Source organism: Crocodylus porosus, unplaced genomic scaffold, assembly GCF_001723895.1.
Source record: "Crocodylus porosus isolate Cpor-Errol unplaced genomic scaffold, CroPor_comp1, whole genome shotgun sequence".
Lineage (NCBI taxonomy): Eukaryota > Metazoa > Chordata > Crocodylia > Crocodylidae > Crocodylus > Crocodylus porosus.
Window position 1 is genome coordinate 62208116 of NW_017728907.1, and position 21326 is coordinate 62229441.

The window sequence follows — 21326 nt, forward strand, 5'->3', positions numbered from 1 at the left end:
ATTGTGCATTACGGCAAACTAATGCACATTTGTTTAGTACCTCACATTAGAGCAGTGGTTGTCAACCAGGGGTACGTGTACCCCTAGGGGTACTTAAAAAGGCCATAAGGGATATGCAGAACTCCATGTGCGTGCCTGCAGCAGCAGCAGCACAGCATGCAGGTGGCCAAGACAGCAGCCTGGTCTGGCCGGTAAGTTTGTTGTGAGGGGAGTGAGTGGAGCTGGGGCAGGGGCTGTCCAGCAGGGGCAGGGCAAGGGAATGAGCTGCACAGGGGGGCAGCTCCCACCGCTATGTGCACCCCGAGAGGTCATGGGGGGGCATGTGCCCCTGGATCTGATTATGGGGCACAGTGGGCTGGGGCCAGGGCAGGGCTGGGTTGTTCCTGACAGGGGTGTTGGGCTGGGGTGTGCTGGGCAGTTGGAAGTGGGGGAGGACTACGGCGAATTCTGGGGTGGCTGCAGCCCTATCTGTAGCCCCCCTCCCAACACGGCTGCTGCCCACCCTGAGCACAGCCCGGACCAGCCCCTGCCAGGAACAGCCCGGTGCAGCTCTAGCCCCAGCCTGCCCATGCCCTGCGCACACCCAGGAGGGTGTGGGGGGGCATGTACCCCCAGATCTACCTGAGGGGCATGGCAGGCTGTGGCCAGGGCAGGGCTGGGCTGTTCCCAGCAGGGGTGTTGGGCTGGACTGCACTGGGAGGGGGGGTTGGCGGGGGCTATGGTGAATTCTGAGGTGGCTGCAACCTCTCCCACAGCCCCCCTCAGCGCCACCGCACCCCACCCCACCCTGAGTGCAGCCCACCCTGAGCACAGCCCTCCCGCTAGGAAGAGCCCAGCTCACAGCAGCAGCCTGCCTGCCCCCGTGCACAGATCTGGGGGCACATGGCCCCCATGCCCTCCCAGGGTCTGCACAGCAGTGGGAGCTGACCCTCCTCCCCGTGCCCCCCTCCTGCTCCACTTCCACCCTTACTATGGGACCTTGATCTGCCCCCCCCTTAAAAACAACAAAATATATGTAAAAGGTACATAAGCTGAAACTTTGAGACAGAAAGGGTACATGTGTTAAAAATGGTTGAAACCCCCTGCATTAGAAGTATTAAATGTAACGTGCATTAGGAAAAGTGTCTTAATGCACATATAGACATGCTCGAGTAATACTATCATATTCCTCAGTGTGCACCAGTACTACTCTCAGCCCCTTCTCACTGTCCCACCAAGGACGTTTTGGCTAGTGGATCAATGCATAGTTTACTCACTGAGTACTCTGTCCTTATTCTGCATTTAACCTGTCCCCTGACTTGTGTTCCCTCAGGGGTGGATTACTGAGTTTAATCCTTTAGCACACAAAGTTCTACAGTTCCATTACTGGAAGTGCCCACGTCTTCGGTGTTCAGCAAGATTTTAGCCTTGTACAACTGGAAAGAACTGGGAAATTTACTCTTAAATCTTCAGTTATGAATAACCCTCTGTAGATGCACAGGACACACAATGGATAAAAGGTAGGAAGTGAACCAGGACATGACCCTATTCCCATAAATATTTTGCTTGCCTGAGATGCAGCACCTCCAGGAGTGGCTGCTATAATGCCAAGGCTCCTCCTGAACGCTCTGGTTAGAGTCACAATTTACCCCTCTGTGTGAAAGCATTTTTTAGGTAGGTATTGTAACAAGTATTTTGGATATTCTGGGGCTGTAGAAACTTGAGCAAAAGAAATGTTTTAAATGTTGCTTTTCCCACTTTTTAAAAACAGGGAAAAGACATTCATTTCACCTTAGAGAGAGAGAAGAGATGTTCTTCAAATGGATTGTGCACTTAGCAGTTTGGTTCTTGGTGCAGGCAGTAACAGGTAAAAATATGTTTTGTTTCTGAATGCTTAGACCAGCGGTTTTCAACCTGGGGGTCTGCAGACTATGTCTAAGGGATCTGCAAAAGAGCCATAAATAGCGATCAATCAAAAGTGTGTGAATACCCACATTTACAAATTTAAAAGGGGTCCACACCTCCATCCAAGATTTCCAAAGGGGTCCTCACCTCCATTCAAAATTTTTTAAGGGTCCGCAGATTAAAAAAAGGTTAAAAACCACTGGCTTAGACAAATCTCTTAAATATACTAATTTTGTTTTTCTTTCAGTCTGAGTAGTTTGTTAGCAAATACTTTTCTTACCTTTGACTTCTTTAGGTGGTTGTTATGAAATAAAGCAGTTGGGCTTTTGTTCAGGATTCTTTTTTAATCAAATCAGTGAACATTTACTATAGTGTACAATAAATAGGTATAATCTAGAACCCTAAATTGTTGTGCAGCTACTAGTGAAAGATTTTCTTTTGCCTTATAGAGGTTCATGCACTTATTAACTATTTGTTTGTCCCCATTCTATTGCAGAAAAATGCCAGAAAGGAAATATGTCTTCAAACACTGCTTCTCAAGTCTCCTATGGATCTAATATCACCCTCTCATGCCGGCTAACGCAACACGAGCGATGCAACAAGATAGCCATATTCCATAATGGCTCTGAAATAAAAAGCATTCATGGCACTGAAATAAGCACTGACATTTCAGTTGTTGACTATGGCAGACTTGTGTTTACTTGCAAATTATTATGCGAGTACACAAAAAAGCTCATTTGTGGAATTGATATAGAATCAGGAAGTAAGGAAACATTGGTTCACTATTTGTTATTCTTGTGCATTCTTCCCTGGCTGTCAAGTGCGCTTGGCCCCTGAGGAAAGCTTCAAAAGCTAAAAATGGGAGGACTCCTTCCAAAAGCGCACCAGGGGATGGGTAGATTTAATTCACTTATACTCAAGTACTGTGGGCTGTAAGGTGGTTACCTAGACCAGGCAACATGGTACCCAAGGGCTCTGCATATACTGAATGCCACACAGGTATGTGGTACAGGGAGGATGTATGTGACAAAATCGTTTTTGTCTCCTTTTTCATTTCTTTGGGGACAACTTGGACACATGCTTCACTGTCCCTGTGTGTTTGTGTATTGTCCTTCCCCCCACCAAACAGACTAGATTAATGTGGCACAGATATTTGGTGTGGAAGGGAAAGATCCTCAGGCAGTGTTATATGGAAGTGTCCACAACAGTATGAGTGTGGGAAAGAGTCCGATATAGGGAGTACTGGAAAAGGGTCTCTGAATAGATGGAGCTGGCTTCCAGGTGATCCCCAGGTCTGTGGTTTGGGGGCAAGGCAAGCTCCCTGCAGTCCTCCCACCCCAGCAGGGATCATAAGAATCTGTGCTAACGGGATCCCAGAGCATTCAGAGTAGCCTGTATTAACTGGTGTGGTACAAGGGGTGTTTCCCCTTGATGTGTTTTGTTTTAAGGGGCCAGCAGTGAGTTGCTGTAAGCAAAGCTTTTGGGCCTGATTCTGTAAAGAGCTGTGCACATTTAGGGTCATGTCCATTGGGAGCCTCCTGTTAGGAGAGACAAATTATGCAGAATAGTCAGTGATGATTAGGCCCTTAGCTTGGTCTCCTGTGAAAAAAATAACCTGATTAAAGAATAGGTGTGTTCTAAACAGGGCCTAAAAACACAAAAAGCACACCAAACTTCTCATGTGAAAAACAGTTACCTATTTCTTCTCCACCTATTGACAAGAAAATCTGCTTAAGATCCTCCAGATCAGCCAACAAATGTATCCTGTATTCAGTTTGGAGAAGATGGCAATCCAACTTGTAGATGGGATAAAGGAAGATTTACCCACATAAACACTACATACATGCTGCAGTAAGTAACTGCTGGACGGGGGTCCCTTAAACCTAGAAGCAAATAATATCTCTGTGGGCAAAAATCTTTACTGTTTCTGGCAGACCAACTCCTTTTTATCAAGGCAGAAGTTTTTTAGGAAGAAGCAAAGTAGAGACAACGCAAGATTCCCAGGGAACTAAAGGTTATTCTAGTTGCATAAAGCATGTGTCAGCTCATGTTTTTATCTATAGCAGCATAGCCCCTACATGACCACAAGGGTACAAAGACTGCATCATGTTCCAAGTGATGCTTTCTCCTAGGAAGTGAATGTTTAATACTGGGAAGCAGCTTGCTCTGCTCCAGGGATGCCCTGACGTACTCTCTGGCCTGTTGCTGTACGACTGGAAGTACTTCCAAGAAGAGATCGAGAGCCTATAGTAGCAGTTCCCAAACTGCAAGTCATGACCCCAAATGGGGTCACAAGATCAGCAGGTGGGGTTGCAGGGGTGGGGGGGGCTGTGGGTTTGGAGTAAGGGGCCATGCTGAGGAAATGGGGCATAATGGGGTCATGCTGAGGAAAAGTTTGGGAAGCACTGTGACTTGCAACCTGGCTAGTGGCAATGGCTTAGAAATGTGTTATCCTCCCTTGCTGCTCAGATACCAGGGGTAGAAGAGAGATTTAGTTTCTAATCCTATCAATACCCCCACCAGAGCAGATTAGAGTCTATTGTGGAAGCTTTCCAACAGGGGATGACAGTAGGGAGCTGCACATAAACTTCGCACCTTGAGGTGCCAGGAGAAGTAAATCAAGTCTCTTTTAGTACAGGAGATGACAAGCACTTTATCAAGACCTCTTTCCACTCAGAACAGTGTTTTGCCCTTTGGAGACAGTGGGACAGGTTGAGCGGCTCTCCAGCCAAAATGGCCTCCCAAAGGTTTTATGTATCAGCTGGTTCCCCTTTCCCTCCTGGTGTGCAGAGGCACAGCTGGGGAGCTGCACACCTGCACCAGCCACATGATACCTGGGCAGGGCTGGCTGCCACAGTGCAAGTCAGCTGCCATTGCAGCTGCAGGTATTTTTGTGCCCTCTGCCCCCCAAAGTTAGTGGCCAGGGCTGTTAATTAGTTGCCCCCATTCCTAAATTAAAGTACTGATGCTGTGGTCAGTATTTTTAGTTCTGGTTACCAGATGGCATTGCTGTTTGTACTGGTAATACAGGCAGTCCTCTGACTTAGGACAAGACATGGTTTTCAGGAACCAATTGTAAGTCAAAAAGTTGCAACTCAGAACTGATTTTCCCATTGGAAACAAAGTTATAAATAGGGGATTGGTTCCTGACCCAAGGCCTGATACCCTATTTTCACCAAAAATACCCCAGAATTTTGTACTCAATCAATTATAGATGAGTAATATAGCTACATTAATTCCAGATAATATAGCTACATTAATAGAAGGTATCATTTTGGAAACAAGAGTTCTATTTTTTTGTATAGCTACTTTAATGTATTTCTATTGTAAATAGCAATCATACTGATTCGGAAGGACTTCTTTGAGGTGACTTTGCTGGACTTTTTCAAGGGCTCTTGGTTGGACTTTTTCAAGGGCTCTTAGCTAGAGTCTTCTTGGGAGTCTTGGCTGCAGATTTTTCTGGAGTCTTGTCTGCTTTCTTAAAGTGTCCAAGGAAGTTTGGACAGATGTTCTCCAGGGAGATGGGTGACACAGCGAACTTCTTCGCTGGCATGGTGACACGTTGAATCAAGTGTCGTAAAGTCAAAACTGATGTCAGAAAGTTGAAACAGGGTGTCAATTTATAAACGTTGTAAGTATGAAATGTTGTAACTCAGATCACTGTAAGTTGAAGACTGCCTGTAGAAACTTGCCACCCTCCAATCCAAAAATATGATGAGAAATCAAATGACAAGTAAAAGGAGCAAAATGTGTGAAGAATGTCGTGAGAGATTTTTCTCACACTACATTTGACAGTTAATTAGCATTTCTATACCTTTGTGCATCTTCACAGCACTTTACAGCCCTTAACTAAGATAGGCTAGTCAGCCACAAACACCTTGTCATGCAAATACAACCATCTCTACTTCAGAGGTCAAGAGAAGGAGGGAAAGAGGTTAAAGGGTGCGCTCACCTAATCTCAGACTGAAATGTTAGCGGAAGACCAGAAGGTGTTATTGGTGGACGGACTATCCTAGCCAATCTTCTGGCTTCAAGTTCTGTGTTCGGACAACTCCTCTTTCACATAAGCTATGCAAAAAAAAGACGTACCAAAACAAACAAATAAAAATCCTAGTCACCACAAACCTCTCTACCCACTGCTGTTAACAAAGACAACGTAGTTAATTTTTCCATTGTTGTAGCAGTAATCTACCCAAATACTTGTAGTCCAGCATCATTTTAGCAGTTTGCTTTACATTTGCGGTATAAAGTATTTAAACTAGGGGTATCAAACATATGGCTTGCATGCCAGACCTGGCTTGTGGAGTTGCATGATCTGGCCCATGGGGGTCACCGGACCAGCCCCATCACCAGCTCCCCACGTTGCATGCAAAACGTGGGCTGGATTCAGTGCCACATGTTGTGCACACAACATGGAGTTGGTCCAGGGCAGACACTGCATGTGTCCACCATATCCTGTGTGCAGTATGTGAGCTTGGCCCAGCTGCCATGAGTACCGCACAGGGGGATCAGTCCTAGCCTGGCCTCTAGTTCAATGCCCTTGGTTTAAAACATCTACAGTTAAGTGCTAATCTGTCAGATCATGTCATTTTTTCTCCATTAGAAGTGGCCATCAATTGTAAACGGTTGTATATTAATGAGAAGAAACCGTGCCGGATTCCCACCTGGTCTAAACCTGCATAGATGTCCAGAGATAAAGAGGGAAGTTCACCCTGTTACATCTGCCCCATAGCATGTGTGTTGAAGACTTTAAGCAAGAATTGCTCTTCTTTTCTAGGCTGTCAAATGGAACAGATATCTTCAGTTTTTCAGAAAAGAATGTGAATAATAAATATGGCTTACTGGATCTGAGAAAAAAGCTGAATTTTGAATCCAGTTACACAGCTGTGGTTGTTGCTTCAAATGGACTGGGAAGTGCTTTTTCAAAGCCACTCACATTCATGTTAATAGACATAGGTAAATGTTTATTTTGGTGTATTCTGGGTGTTTGGTAAGAAGTGTTTGAATATGCCAGTGCAAATCTAAATAAATGTAGTAAGTAGTCTGAATAACTAAAGGGCTATTGCTACTGCAGCATTACGTTTTACATTCTACTGTATATCTAAGTGGCCTTTTTTTGTCTTTGCCACTAGTGAAACCTCACCCCCCAACAGATGTTATAGTGAAATTTGACAATAATTCTGGAACAAATTGCACCATTGTGTGGCAGGATCAACAATCGACACAACACTTTAGACTGAGATATCGACAAATTACCAGACAGCAGTGGACTATGGTAATACTACTTGGGGGAGGGGAGAGGGGGACTGGTTGATTATTGGGGTTTTCTTTACTATAGTTATATGAATAGTCCCACTGAAGTCAAACATTTGAGTCTTCGCAGGAGAAGAACCTGAGTGGTTGGCACAACCCTTTGTTCACACACAAAAGTATTTCTGACTTTTTTTTTTTATAACTTGTAACTCAAAATGAAATCACATAGCTTCCATTTGTTAAGTTAAACAAGTACCCCACCTCCCACTGAAATTAATGGAAGCCTTTAAATGGGAGTCAAGTCAGGCTTCAAATAAATGTAATAGCATAAAAATGTAGAAATAGTGTGTAAAGCATTAAGTGAACAGTGGAAGATGTGATAATCTACCCATAGTTAAATAGTGGGGGGGTTTTCCCCCTAAAGAATTCACAGATTCACTGAATTGCAAGTCTTTGCAAGAATTCATTATGGTTCTTTTATCATAGGTTATTCGAAGCTGCTTATAATTAGTTTTTCATTAATTTTAAAAGGGTTTTTTTCTGCACATGATTCAAACATAAAAAATTCAGAGCATTGCTGCCTTTAGCCCTTATTAAATATGCTTAAATCTTAATTTCATTAAAGGTTAACTGGTTAAGTACTAGAAGATACAGCCTGCAAGATCTGAAGCCATATACAGAGTATGAATTTCAGGTTAGCTGCAGGTTTCATCCCAGCCGTGGAATATGGAGTGACTGGAGTACATTTCAAACACAGACTTCGGAAGCCGGTAATATAAAAAAAAAAAAAAAAGGACAGGTTGTTGCATTTAGCGTGTGTGTAAAAATCTGTATAGAAATAATTTGGGAACAAGTTAAAGCGAATGCATATGAAATGTGGGGCAAGTTCTACTTAGGTACAGAGGTGTAAATCCAGAGAGAGAGATGGACAAGAACATTTTTCAGTGTTTCTGAAGCTCTGCATGTGGCTTAGAGTCCCAGAAGCCTGCCAAGCAGCTAGTAGAGCTTGGGAGCCAGGCAGCTTGGAGAGCTGTGGTCGTTGAGTTGGGGAAAGAGCAAAACCTGTTATTTCTCACCACCTGTGTTAACCAAGTAGCACAGCAACCCAGCATTCACAGATGTCCTGAGTGACCAAAAGCATTAGGATGCTGTTCCTGAGGGGCTACTGGAAACCTAGTGGTGATGAATCATAAACAGGGCAAGCTGAGAACCAGTGCTCCGAGATCTCCGTGAGCTGGGAGCAGCTAACCAGTGGCAAGACTGGCAGACTGCTGAGAAGCCTGGTGAGCGGGCTAGAAAACTGCCTGATTTGTCTCATCCAGGAACAGAGAGAGCAAGCCAAGCGGTGTTAGTCTGAAGGCAAGTGGGAGGTGGGGCAGCACCTTGAGGTGCCTGCAGATGTGCGAGACATCTACTCCAATGTGCTGTAATTACAGCATGGCGGAGTAGACTTAATTAATTCAGTCTGCTGGAGCGTGCTAATTAGCATGCTTCAGCAACCTCAGTGTCTCATGTATTGAGCCTCCCTGTGCTTCAAAATGGCGGTGGGGGCACTTTAACTAAAGCTTGTCAAATGAGCTTTAGTTTAAGTGCCCCCTTCGTCACTGAAATGCAGGACGCTGAATACACGAATCCCTTGAGATCCACACTGTTGTGACAGAGCAGAATCTGGCCATTTGGACTGGAAGCAGCTAAGCCCACAGTAGAGTATGAGATGAACATGAGGCATTTCCACTACTCTGCGCATTACGAACAGCTGATATTTCCAGGAACATACAGTCTGACTGAAGAAATTAATATCCGTTCCTGCCAACTCTAATATCAGATGCATGTTGCTCATGCTATGGGGTCTTATGTCTGCTGGCTTAACTTTAAATTGAACTGTATGCAGCAAGGTCTTACAAAGTTTCACTTCTCAAACGAGACTTTTTGGAAATCTGCATTCAAAGGTGTGCTTAGTTTCAACTTCTTTTATCTTACCTTTCCTTCCCCCTCTCTCACTCTTTTTTTTTCTTGCAAGTTACTAAGATATTTACAGGATCTTACAATTACTCACGCTGTTTGCCACTACTGACAGCATCACTTTCTGGATGAAGCATTGATTGTTGTAAGGTGTGAACTCCCCTCCCCCCTCAACAGTTTCCTTCACGTAACTTTCTGGATGCCTGTTGAGCTGCTAGATTTCAGCTCAATGAACACATTTCAGTTAGGACAGTTTGCAGGGAAGCATTTAGCTGGAAAAATGGGAAAACACATAACATGAAACAGGACTGTCCAATTTCTTAGCAACTCAGGACTGCAAATCTCATGAGCTACACCAGCAGGGCCTTATATTGCAGGGGCTGCATTAATGTAAGCCATGGGCTCCTCAGGCACTTCCCACACCCACCACACTGGGCACATGGGTGCACTGGCACAGTTCTGCCCTCAGCTCCCTGAGTGAGGGATCCTCCACTGCATCACACTGGTGCCCCACGTCATCGGGTGGTGCAAGAAGCAGAAGCCAGAGGGAAGATGAACCCCAGCCTTCTGGATGCTGCAGACAATCCTTTCATTGTTTTGTTACTTTACTAATTGGTGGTAGAGAATGATCTTGGAGGTTATCCCGTTCCACAGCGGGGGGCAGGGATGATGACGGACGGGACCTCACGTTCTTTTACAACCCAAGCAGAAGCCACCTGAAGATAGCAGAGATTCCCCTGCTAGAGCTAAGGTCTGGTATGAGGGTAGTGGAGCTGAGGCTTGCAGGGATAAGGTGTTCTCTTGAGGCAAACTGATCTGTTCTTCAGGACAAGCAGCAGGACAGTAGGAAGAGACTTAGAGCTCTGGGAGCACAACCAGATGTGTTTATGACAATGACCATCTCTCATTTTTATGCCCTAGATATGAAGGGGTGCCCCAGAATGTTATTGCCGCCTCCTTTGTTTTAGGGCCGTTCCCACCTTAACCTGTCTGTAATCCTGCTACTCGTGCTCATCACCTGTCCAATAATACATTTCTTAAGTGCCCTCATCTCTGAGCATTATACATGGGCCAAAATATAAGACTGTTGTTAACAACATCATTACTATTAACATTTTGCTGCGTCACAGTGCTCTCATTAACGCTCCTTTTTTTCCCCAACTAGACCCGGTTGGGCTGTTAGATGTGTGGTACGTAATGCAGGATATAGATTCCCAAAGACAAAATGTTACTCTCTTTTGGAAGGTAAGAGTCTCGCAATGTAAAGTGAATTAAAAAAAAAAAAAAAAAGGGTAAAACAGTTTCGGGCACAGACTGTGTCAATACAGGACTCAGCCTGAGGAAGACTCAGCTAGCCTGTGCGTGTGCAGTAAGGGAAATCGAGTCTTCTCTTTACTGGCTGGTGCAGTAAGGATGCACCAGGAAGGACAGTCAGACAGGCTAGCTGGTGCCTAGCAGAGAAGGTTTTCGGGGGGGTTTGTTTGTTTGTTTGGTTTTGGTTTTTTGGGTTTGTTTTTCTGAAGGGGGGAGGGTTGGTCTCACAAGATGGAGAAGCATACAACCTGAGAAATAAAAATATACCCCCAATTAGTATTTTTTTACTCTTTTCCTTTATAAGGCTTAACCCCACAGGCAATTTCACCACCTTTCCCAGGGGATAAGGGAAAATGATATTCACTCCCTCATCCCCAAGTGTCCTAATCCCCTTCTCTTCCCTGCTAGCAGTGAGAACTGAAATTTAAGACATTCTGGAATCTGAGGTTTGAAAATGCAATCTTTTATTCAGAAGAGGAGGGGAATACATCTTCCCCCCCTGCCCGTTTTGCATTGTTATTGGCAGAGTTGTGCCATCCAAGTAAAGACCAGGGCAAGGAAGAGGTTGCCTACAGCCCTGCACACTGCATGAACAGGTTCCCCTCTGCTGCTTTCAGAAAAATCTTTTGCTCATCTACCTTTCTCTGCAAGACAAATCCAAGTTGAATCACCACATGAAACTTGTGAGTGACAGACACTATGACCTGGCAAGTCCTCTTATCTTGATCTTCTGTAATTTCCAAGTAATTCTTGGGACCCTCTAGTGATACCAGAATATGGAACTACTAGCAATATCCCATTGTACTGGCTTGACTTGCCTCCAAGAGGCACTGAACAGAAAAACAAACAAAAGACGCACACAAAACCAAACCATAAAAGCGTCTTTGCAGACAATAAGAACATTGAATTTCTCCAGTATTGCAAACATGCAGAACTCACAGAAAAAAATCTTCATATTTACTTAAAAAAATTAAAGAGTTCATTTTTTTTTGCATTCTGCTTTTGAGTCTTCAGGCTACTCAAGTCACATTGTCAAGCTTCTCTTCAGAAGCACGAGGCTGAGGCCTTGCTAAGTGAAAGTACACATTCTTAAATAATACTTTGACTCCAGTAGTTGCAGCTTTAAGATGAAAGATTTGCAATAGGATCAGGGAGTTAGCAACATTTTCTTTAGCAGACCAGATATTTATCAGCCTCATTTATAGGATACAAACATGGAGTGAGATAGATCATAGCCACGACGGTCTAGGAAAGATGCAAGGGGCAAGGATTTTTTGCAGATTATGTTTTTATTAGACTAACCACATGTCTGGTGTGGGATTTAGACTTTAGTGTTCACTGAAACAGTAAACAGAGTATAGCACATTCAAACAGGTGTTCTGCATGTGCTTAGTTTTTTTGTCATAAAGATGAAAATAGGAAAGTGACACTATCGATTTCATTTCAAATAAGGTCCTTCAAGGTACTTTCAGTTACTATATTTGCCCTGGGTCCCTGCCAGCTTGATTATAAAATTGCATTTTCCTTTTTTTTTTGTTGAAGTTTTTTCTGTTCTTGTTGCATGAAAGAACCAGACAAGACCAAGTCAGTCCACTGTAAAGGGGAAACAGTGAAACAGAGCAGAGTTTTTTCCAATTTGTGCATCTGGAAGTAACCGGATCTCTGTCGTAGTAATCTTAGGTATTGTTTGTAATAGGATAGGTAAAAGAAAAGTATGATGCAACTCGATTCGTGTTATAAGGACACCACCTCTTGACTTCTGCTTTTGGCAAAACACAAAGCCCAGTCCTAAACCTTGTTCATTATCAATTTAGTAGCACACACTGATTTTTAGTGAGTCTGATTAACTGGAGGCTTGGGTACATTCTTTGCCCAAAGTTGGGGAAGAAGGACAGAGACAGAAAGCTTGTACTTTTCCTGATGTCAGTAGAGTTCTGCACATCACATTGTCCCTATTTGTATTCCCTGCTAAAGGATCGTGTTCTTTCTGTAGTACCAAGATAGCTTATGACCTTTCCCCTTTATCTATTTCAGAGCTATACTAAGCAGGAGTTGCTTTTAAAAAGTCTCATTTTAACCCTGACTCTGTTCCCCTACAATCGGGATATTTAAACAAGCCACAGTGAAGGTTCTACTCTTTTTTTTTTTTTAAACAAACAGAGGAGATCGTCCAAACCACAAATTCGTTTGGGGAAGGATGGGCCCTGTTTGTGGAAGGCAGAGCTGGAGCCCAGCCAACTCACTTCAGTGGCCAGTGCCCAGCTGTGCGGGATGGCAAAAAGAACAAGCTTCCTCCTTAAGATCTCACTTTCAGCAGCAGTTTAAACCCGTTAAAGAATGGAGATCATGGGCGATAGGCTCACCTGACACCAAGAGAGAGTTAGGAAAGATCACAGACACCCCCTGAAGCCATGAGGACTGTTGTTTGGGGACAAAATGCTGAGACTATGATGCTGGGAAGGGTGCTGCTTAAGGGGGTGCAGGCCCTCACCGAGGCAAGGGGTAGTCTTGTATACACTTAGTAGCCAAAGACATGGCAACTAGTACTACTAGGTCACACAAAATGCACTTCTGCTTCTTCAAATGCCCTGGCCTTTTCTATTGTGAAAATGTTGCCTCTAGAAGCAGATGTGCTGCAAGTCAGCTCATTTCCGACAAGGGATTAGAGTTAGTGCCATAGGGGCTCACTGAGGTTATAACTAATTATAATTATATAATTATAACCTGCCTTTTTTTTTTTCTGAGAAGAGAGAGTAAGTAGGAAGTGACAGCCTGTTACAGAAGAACTGAAAGTAGTTAGCATGCATCTCATTTTCTAGCAAAGGCAGCTATTACTATAAATAGCTTGCTTATTCAGAAAAGCATTACCTCATCTTGAAATAATTGGAATGGGTGGGGGCTGAGTTGATTCAGAGCCTCAAACTACGTATTTTAAGAAAGTTTTGGAAGCTTAAAGCACTACCTGAGTAAGTAGCCAATTTGAACAAAGTTACTGTAAAGTGACAGACCATAGTCCTGAAGGTCGCTTGTTCTAGCAAGTGTTCTTGACAGCCTCCCAGGTATCTTAGGTTGTTTCCAGTACCTAAGACAGCAAATAAGTGAGAGGCAAGACTGAACCCTTTCCTGGAAAGGAAGAAAGGCATGTATTGGTGTATTATTTCCAGGAAGTAATAACTCTCTTGATTACCTTCAGAAGACCATCTGAATTTAAGGCCCTATCCAATGGGCCTTGCCTTGCACAGAAAGAACCCTTGGATATCATGGGGCTGGAAGAAAGACCTTGGTGGAGAAACTGTAGCCCAATTGCCGTGTGTACACACTTAGAAGAACTTGTTAGTAGTACAGGAATATCTTTCACCATATTAGTCCTCTTTATTAAAAAAGACCAAGGATTTAACAGATTTGGTTGGCCACCCCTGAACTAGAATAACTAAAAAGATAGGGGTGCCAGAAGTGGTACAGGCAGCCTCTGTGTGTGGCCCACAGCAGGGGACAGGCAGCACGGTGGCAAGTAAGGCAGGAAGGAGAGCAGAGGATCAGGCAGAGGAAGAGGATTCAGGTGGCACTTAGAGAACATGTGGGGCTAGTTTGTGGCACAGCTGCCAAAAAGAGGTCCCCCACTGTTCTAGTTAGTGCTTACAGGACTGATATAGGCCAAAAAAACTGTTCATTAGTTACTGCAGTAAGAGGACACAGTCAAAAAAGTTCATTTTTATACATGAGCAGTGATTATTTTCCTTTGCATTTCTCAGAGAGGATTTATGTCCTCTTGTATTGGAGGAAAAATGACTCCCCCTCCAGTTGCAACACTTCAGTGCATCTCCGGTTTAATGGCTTTTTGTCATTGGTTACCATACTGATATGTGTTGCTGCTCTTGTAATTAGAGCCTAGCTCAGTGTTAGTTGTTGTTTACTGGAAGAGTCTCAGATTTCTAGAAAAACAACACTTAAGACATACTAACAAGGTTTGTGAGCAGAGCAGAAATAGAAATGTAATGCAAAAGAATATAAAGAAAAGATCCTTTGCTGCATTTCAATGTGGAAGAAAGGTAGCATCATTTTCAGTATGTTACAATGGGATTTTCAAAAGGGGGTGAACCTGGATCCCCAAGTTCCATTTGCCCTATATGATTTGGTACCGACTGCCTCGAGCTTCTTTGAAACTCCAGCCTCAGATGTGACTTCAACTGTCGCAGAGAACATAGTTACACAGAATCAAGATTAGAATTAAGTTTTAGTTATACACAAAGTTAAACGGCTTTCTTCCCCCTGGGGTTTAAATGAAGCCAAGTAGCATTGCTGATCTCAGGGTTGTTAGCGAATGGAAACATCTTTATGGATGCTGACACTGCTTCCTAGAGCTGCCAGAGGACAGAAGTCATATTTTACCACAGATCCAACAAAAAGAAAGAAAAAAGTTAAAGTTTTGTCTCCCTCTCCTCTACACTGAAGGGGAAGTAAGATCATCATATTTCCCTTAAAGAAAATCCAGTAGAATTGAACAGGGAACAACTTCCCTGTAGCATTTTTAAACCAACCTGTAAACTCCTGTACTACAGATAGAATTATTCAATTTTATAGGTTAAGGCTAGGTACAGACATTCAAAAACCCAAGGTGTAAGTGATCCAAGATGCATGGTTTTCTGTGAGCAGTGCAGTGTAGATCAGAACACACATTTGCCCTTCTGTGGGCGTCGGGGAGGAGCAGATCTTAGACTTGGTTCCCCCATTTTTAAACCAGTCTGTGTACACCAAATTTCTGTTCTATTATGGGTATAGACTGCTTTCTGATCACTTACACTGGTAAAAGTGTAATGTCCGTACCTGCCCCAAGTTCCCTATGGTCGTTACAAAAGATGTAGTAGCTTCCCAGTAGTTTTTGCACATTGGTGGCCTAAAAGTATTGCAAAGTGGTAGTCATCAGAACAAAAAAGAGATTGCTCTGCAATTAGTAAATGATTGGGATTTTCTCTGCCAGAGATTTAATGAGTATCCTGGCATAGAAGTATAACTTTTAAGGCCAGAGTGGCCTGTTAAATCATTCAGGTAAGTTTCCTAGAAGAGTGCCATAGGACTTCAGCCAGCATCTCATTGTTGTGTTTGCCATTTCTCTAACAATAATAGCTGCTTTTGGCACCTAAATGAACTGCTAATATTTCATAAGACTTTCATAACAAAAGCAGTCTTGAAGTTGCAAGACAGACAGACCAACCAACCAACCAACCCATGCCCCCCCTAGAAAGAGAAAAAAAACCAAACCCTACCACTATCTGCATCTAGCATGTACCCATCTCTGCTAGAATATTTTCTTTTCTTTGTTTTTAAACTGAGCGGAAATGAAAGGGCCTGCTAAATAGGGCCTGGTTTAAATTGTGATTTCACACTTTTGTTAAAGGTCACAGAATTAAGAGATTTTCATGAAAAAAATATGTGGTTTGCAATGAAATGCCATGGTATGACCACTTGGCTGCTTGCTGGGAAACTCCTCAGCAAGCAGCCATATCGTGGCATTTTGTTGCAACAGGATAGCTGCTGCAGGCTGGGGAAAGCATTCCCCAGCTGGCACTGAAAGCCTAGCAGCCCCAGGGAAGGGGTCAGAAAAGGCACAGGGGGAGGAGAAAGCTTGGGGATGGGTAGGGGAAGTGCTGTTTGCTCCTCCAGGTGGGGAAACTGGGGTGCTGGGGTTGGGGGAAACAACACACAAGCTGTCTCCTCTCCCAGTTCTGCCCCTTTTGCAACCCTTTCCCCTGGGCTGGTAGACTTTTGCTTCTGGCTGGGGAATGCTCAATGCACTTCAACCAATTAACTTCAAGTAAACAGCCCTGAAATGTGCTCCAAAAAGCTTCTGTAGGTCTCTATGCCCCACCCCCCATTTTTCCCTCCCTTCTTTTTAACTTTTGTGATTCCCCCACTATTTTCCTGAGGGTAAGTTACAATTTGTTTTTCATTGTAGGTTTTAAATGAATCAAAAGCAAGAGGAAAGATCCTGCATTACAGTGTGACCTTTCAAGAAGACAGCCACGAAAGTCCTCAAACAGCAGAAGTGAACACTACCACACAAACTCACTATACTAAGGTTATCCCCAAGATGAACTATCACATAACGGTCTGTGCTCATAACTCAAGAGGAACCTTTCCTCCTACATCCATTGATACTCATCTGAATGTTTCTGGTAAACACCTTTGCTACTTGAATCGATAGAAGTGATACGGGGTAGGTGCACACATTATGTTCTTAGTGCTAAGAACATCCTTCCTGCACTAAAGACCAACACATGCAGCCACTTTGTATCAACAAAAATATGGCAGATTCATCACAAATATTCCTCTTTACCCAGGAGAGAGAAACTTCTTTGTAGCAGGGTGTCTTGTAGCACCATATGCAATGTCTGTATTCTGACATGTGGCGCTACAGAGGGGCCCCTGGGCCTCCTGTGCTTGCACATTATCCCTCCCAAGGCGGGAGAGAGAACAGATGGTTCCTTCACAGCCTGTAGTACTACAAAAATAGCATACATTTAAGGCCATTGTCTCCATATTGGGCAAAGGAGTGACATTCTGTATGCTGGGACAAATGCTTCTGCAGCACAAGATCTATAAAAAGCTATCCTTTTACTTTGTACCAATTAAGATTAGTTTTGATCAGTCTTAAACCATTGTTAATTTGTAATAATGTTTGTAACTAATTAGTAGCAGGATTTCCTATAAGCAGTTGCGACCTTGTAACAGTTTTTAGCAAATGAACTCAATTAGCCATGATTAAGGGATGACAGCAATCTAGACTAGCACAAATTGCCTTCTGGTACAGAAGTGTCAGTGCTTATTTGCAATGTAAATAGGATCGCTCTTAGTCCTTGTCCATGTCTGTGGTAGTAATGAACTCTGCATGTCCTCCACATGGTTCCTTATTTTGTCGTGCATTAACATCCTCCAGGTACCTCCCACAAAGGCAGCCTGATCTACCTGCTCAGATCAGTAGTATAGATCCTGTTCCACTGTCTAAATAGAAATGCGTATAGACACCATTGCTACATGGCTATTTTGTGGGTAAAAGAGCTACTTTAAGTATGCAATTCAGCCACCATTGTCTTATAGTCAGATTATGTCCAATGCTCATCCTCAGGTAGGCAGAAACTTGATGATCCGGCTTTAGTATCAGTTTCCCCTTCTACAGGTAAAAGGGACACCAGCTGAACCTGAAGGCAAGGGTTTCACCCTTGTGTGGAGCACGTGCACTCATGACTCTTGCCTGGTAACGAGAGCCAGGCGGTTCCTGAGTGCAAGCAACATTAACAGCAACTCGGGGTGGGCATAGATGTGTTAAGCTCTGAATACTTTGATTGCCATCTCATGATGCAACATAAGCCTGTGGGTTTGGGAAAGGGATGAGGGGTAGGATTTTGCACCATTATTTTGTCTCTCACTTATCATTCCTTTAAATCCCCTTTTGCCTTATACAGTAGTTTGGTTTATTGCTCCAACTGCAGGTGAGACCTGGCAGTGGATGTGTCGAGAACAGGTGCTGCTTAAGGTATTGCACCCATTCTTCTGAAAGGGTTGCTGGTGCCAAATGGCTCCTGCTTCTAGATATTAGATGACCTATGAGTGCCTAATAGGGAGAACAACCAATTGATCTGCACTCTAAGGCAAGTGTGCATAAGAGCTAAGGGTACAACTTCATCCCAATTGCTTCCTGCGGCATCCGCTTTTTTTAAAGTCCATTTTAATGGTTCTATTAATTTTTCCCTGAAGCCTGTATTAAATTGGCAGTAGGAAGTGTTAACACTCCAGCCCTTTTACTAGTTTCAATAGATTTAGTCTGTCAATAAGCCATGACTCTGAAAATGGCTTCTTTTATTACATGTGTACATTGCAGAGCATTGAGCTGCAGAAAGGCAGCAGCTACAATTAAAAGATGCACTATGTCACATCTATCAATCCAAAATACAACAGTTTGTGAGAAATAAATATTACCTATCACTTATAGGAGGTTAAAGAAGCATAACAAAATGTTTGTTGTGATCTTCCCCGCCCCCCCACACCTGTCCCCTTAAGATTTACCTCCTCAGAGTGTCTTTGCTACATCAAAGGGGAACGACAGCATCTTTGTCACTTGGGAGCCTCCCAGTGATCCTTCATCATTCATCAATGGATACATAGTGGAATGGGTAAGAAGTACCAGCTCCAGACGCCATCTAAACTGGATAAAGCTTCTGGCATCTGACTTGTCTACAGTCATTTCGGGTAACTGTAATTTAGAAGTAGAACGTTGTTGAAATATCATTCCATTTAGAAACACTCCCATGGAGTAAAGTTGTTCTGAAGAATTTTTAAACATATTCATCTATCACCCTTCCCTAAGTCAAGTTCTGCATAGTTATATTGTCAGTGATTCCTGAATGTTTGTAACCGATAAGTAGATTTTTAAAAACTTTTTTAAAATGGACTGTGAATAGTCATCCTTTCCATATGAAATAAGACGAGTGCTGGACAAACCCCTGAACTCTGCAACAAAGCATACAACTCCATTACCTTCCCGAGTCAAACAATCAGTAATTATTCATCCCAGCAAATCCCAAAGGATCAGTGCAGGGCATGCTGAAGAACTATCTAGATATTAGTTTGTTATTCATTATTATTCTAAGTTGGCTGTGCTGCTACTGTTGCATGCCAGCTTGCTCCCAACTGGCTTCACAAGGACCTCACTATCTTGTTCTCCACCAGAGGAAAGCAAGTTACTAGCATCCCACAAGCCACAGCAACCCCATGCAGCACATATATTAAACCTACAAGCTGCTTTACATTGCTTGCTTCTCTTCTGCTTCCCTAAAACTAAGTTGTGTGAAGAGATTTTCTTCAAGTTTTCATTCACCAGTGGCAGCCAGAGCTGCCTCCAGTCCACAAACAGGTGTTCACATTTCAGAATCGCTTGTGTTCTAGCCTTCCCATGGATACATTTCTCTCACACACCGTTCAAAACTGCCAGACAGGAGGCTAAGGTTACCAGCAGCTTTTTGCTCCATTTGAAGAATAAAATAGAATTTTAACTTAATTTACTAAGTAAATAATATTTTGATCACATACCCAGTGTTAATCTCTTCTTTCAGAGAACATAAAGCATTGTGCATGCTATCACATCAATGTATTTGCACTTTATAAAAACAGAGCTGGACAAGTGGCTTCAACCAGGGGATACTCAAGACAGGAAGGTAAACTATGGTAATACCATTTGAAGTATTATGTTTAAACTAGCTGGACCATTTGACTTTAAAAAAAGACAGTCTTGTTTTTTGCAGCACCAGCAGCTGGACCCCAGGTTTCCGCAACAGTAGAGGCAGACGGCGCTTGGGTTTCATGGGATGAAATCCCCGACCATCAGCAAATGGGCTGCATCACCAGTTACAACATATACTTGCAGAACAAAAATGCAGAAGTGGCCCCTAAGTTGTACAGTAGGTATCTGGTGAAAAGGCATAGTAGTAGCTTTGTTCTCATGTAGAGTGTCACAGTAAGAGTCCTATGCTCAAGATTTGCAGAGTGAATGTGGAAAGCTATAGAGGAGCTTATCTTGAGTTGACCTGCCTCAATAATTGGGCCAAGGTTCATATTCAAGGTTCTGGTCTGGGATCTGCTTAAAAGACCTGGAGAGGCAACAGGAATACCGGGTTTTTAAGCTACTTTAAAATTCTCACTTGCATTGGCATTTAGGTATGCCACCTTGCCTGCATGCAGCTATTTGCTTAAACAGTACCTGGTGTGGTCTCTTTAAGTAATAGATTAAGTAAGATAACAGGCTTTCTGAGAAACTATAGGATGTACACCCACGCCAGTGAAGAGTTTACTAGGTGGGGAGTGCATTTGTGCATACACACTTCCCACACATTCTTATTGTACCAGTCATTCCTTACAGCTCCTAAACCAGAAAACAACAACAAATGGTAAAACAGCACGCAAGCATTTCCTCACTACGAGTACCTGGGTACTGTAGTGACAGAGTTTTGCACATCCAGATATTCCTTTCATGCTGTCACCTAACACATATCTAAGTCTATGGTGATTTTTGCTCACCAGCAACATCTAGAGAAAGAAAGCATTCAGTCCCCATGCTACACTGAGTCATCTTCAGACAAGAAGATAGCGTAGATCTCATTACACCCAAAGTAACATTGAGTCTTTTGTATCCCAGGGATTTATTATTATCATGAAGGATAATGAAGAACTTACCTTAGTTCTCCTCACGCAGATTTGCACCATAGCACAAAAGGTCCCAGCTACAAGAACATTCTCTATTTTATAACACAAGGTCTTTTAGGACCCTTCTTCTCAGCTGAGCATCCTTGTTTTCATATAGAAGCAGTAATGAAAAGCAGCTGTTATCTGCTGTAGCCCTGTATTTATTACCAGTGCACACAGCCTCCCCCCACAGCCCATCAGATGGACCCACCATGTATGCTAATACATGGTGGTTCCAGTTAAGCCCTAAAACCTTTTTGTTTTTCACAAGCTTCTTATTGACAGCACCTGTGGCTGACAGATCTGGGAGATGGCAGCCAGTTGCAGACTAATATGTCCCATGCTCCACAATGCCGTAAAGGCAACCTTCAGGGAGGAAAGGGAAAAGCCTTGTCCTTCTTAAGTACCTATAATGGTGAGGTTCCTTTTTTTAAAAAAAGTAAATAAATTCAGGTCTTAAGTTCCTAGGAAGACTACTTAGATACCCAGAAAACTTAGGTTTAGGACATTAGAGAAAGTAAGGCAATGAACCCAAATTGAGGCCCTGATGCTAGAATATTTCCACGCCATGCTTGTGGATTTGCCCACCAAGTCTGTCAGCCAAACATGGGAGACTTATTTGTGGAGCAGGAAGAAAGGAGAGCCTGCCCCCTAACACCCAGCCTCTCCACACTTAAAAA

At 43.3% G+C, this 21326-nt stretch overlaps 1 protein-coding gene across 1 annotated transcript in view; it reads left to right on the forward strand.

The window, feature by feature from the left end:
- The first annotated feature begins 1149 nt into the window (after positions 1 to 1149).
- The window catches only part of IL12RB2 (interleukin 12 receptor subunit beta 2), a 25203-nt gene continuing 5026 nt past the window's right edge, over positions 1150 to 21326 (forward strand). Inside the window, exons 1-12 of the mRNA XM_019530645.1 lie at positions 1150 to 1499; positions 1751 to 1846; positions 2381 to 2647; positions 3621 to 3735; positions 6662 to 6840; positions 7017 to 7159; positions 7763 to 7907; positions 10265 to 10344; positions 16367 to 16586; positions 18469 to 18657; positions 19521 to 19622; positions 19710 to 19876. Of these exons, the coding sequence (XP_019386190.1) occupies positions 1789 to 1846; positions 2381 to 2647; positions 3621 to 3735; positions 6662 to 6840; positions 7017 to 7159; positions 7763 to 7907; positions 10265 to 10344; positions 16367 to 16586; positions 18469 to 18657; positions 19521 to 19622; positions 19710 to 19876 (1665 nt within the window). The 5' untranslated portion in view covers positions 1150 to 1499; positions 1751 to 1788. The remainder of the gene's footprint in view (positions 1500 to 1750; positions 1847 to 2380; positions 2648 to 3620; positions 3736 to 6661; positions 6841 to 7016; positions 7160 to 7762; positions 7908 to 10264; positions 10345 to 16366; positions 16587 to 18468; positions 18658 to 19520; positions 19623 to 19709; positions 19877 to 21326) is intronic.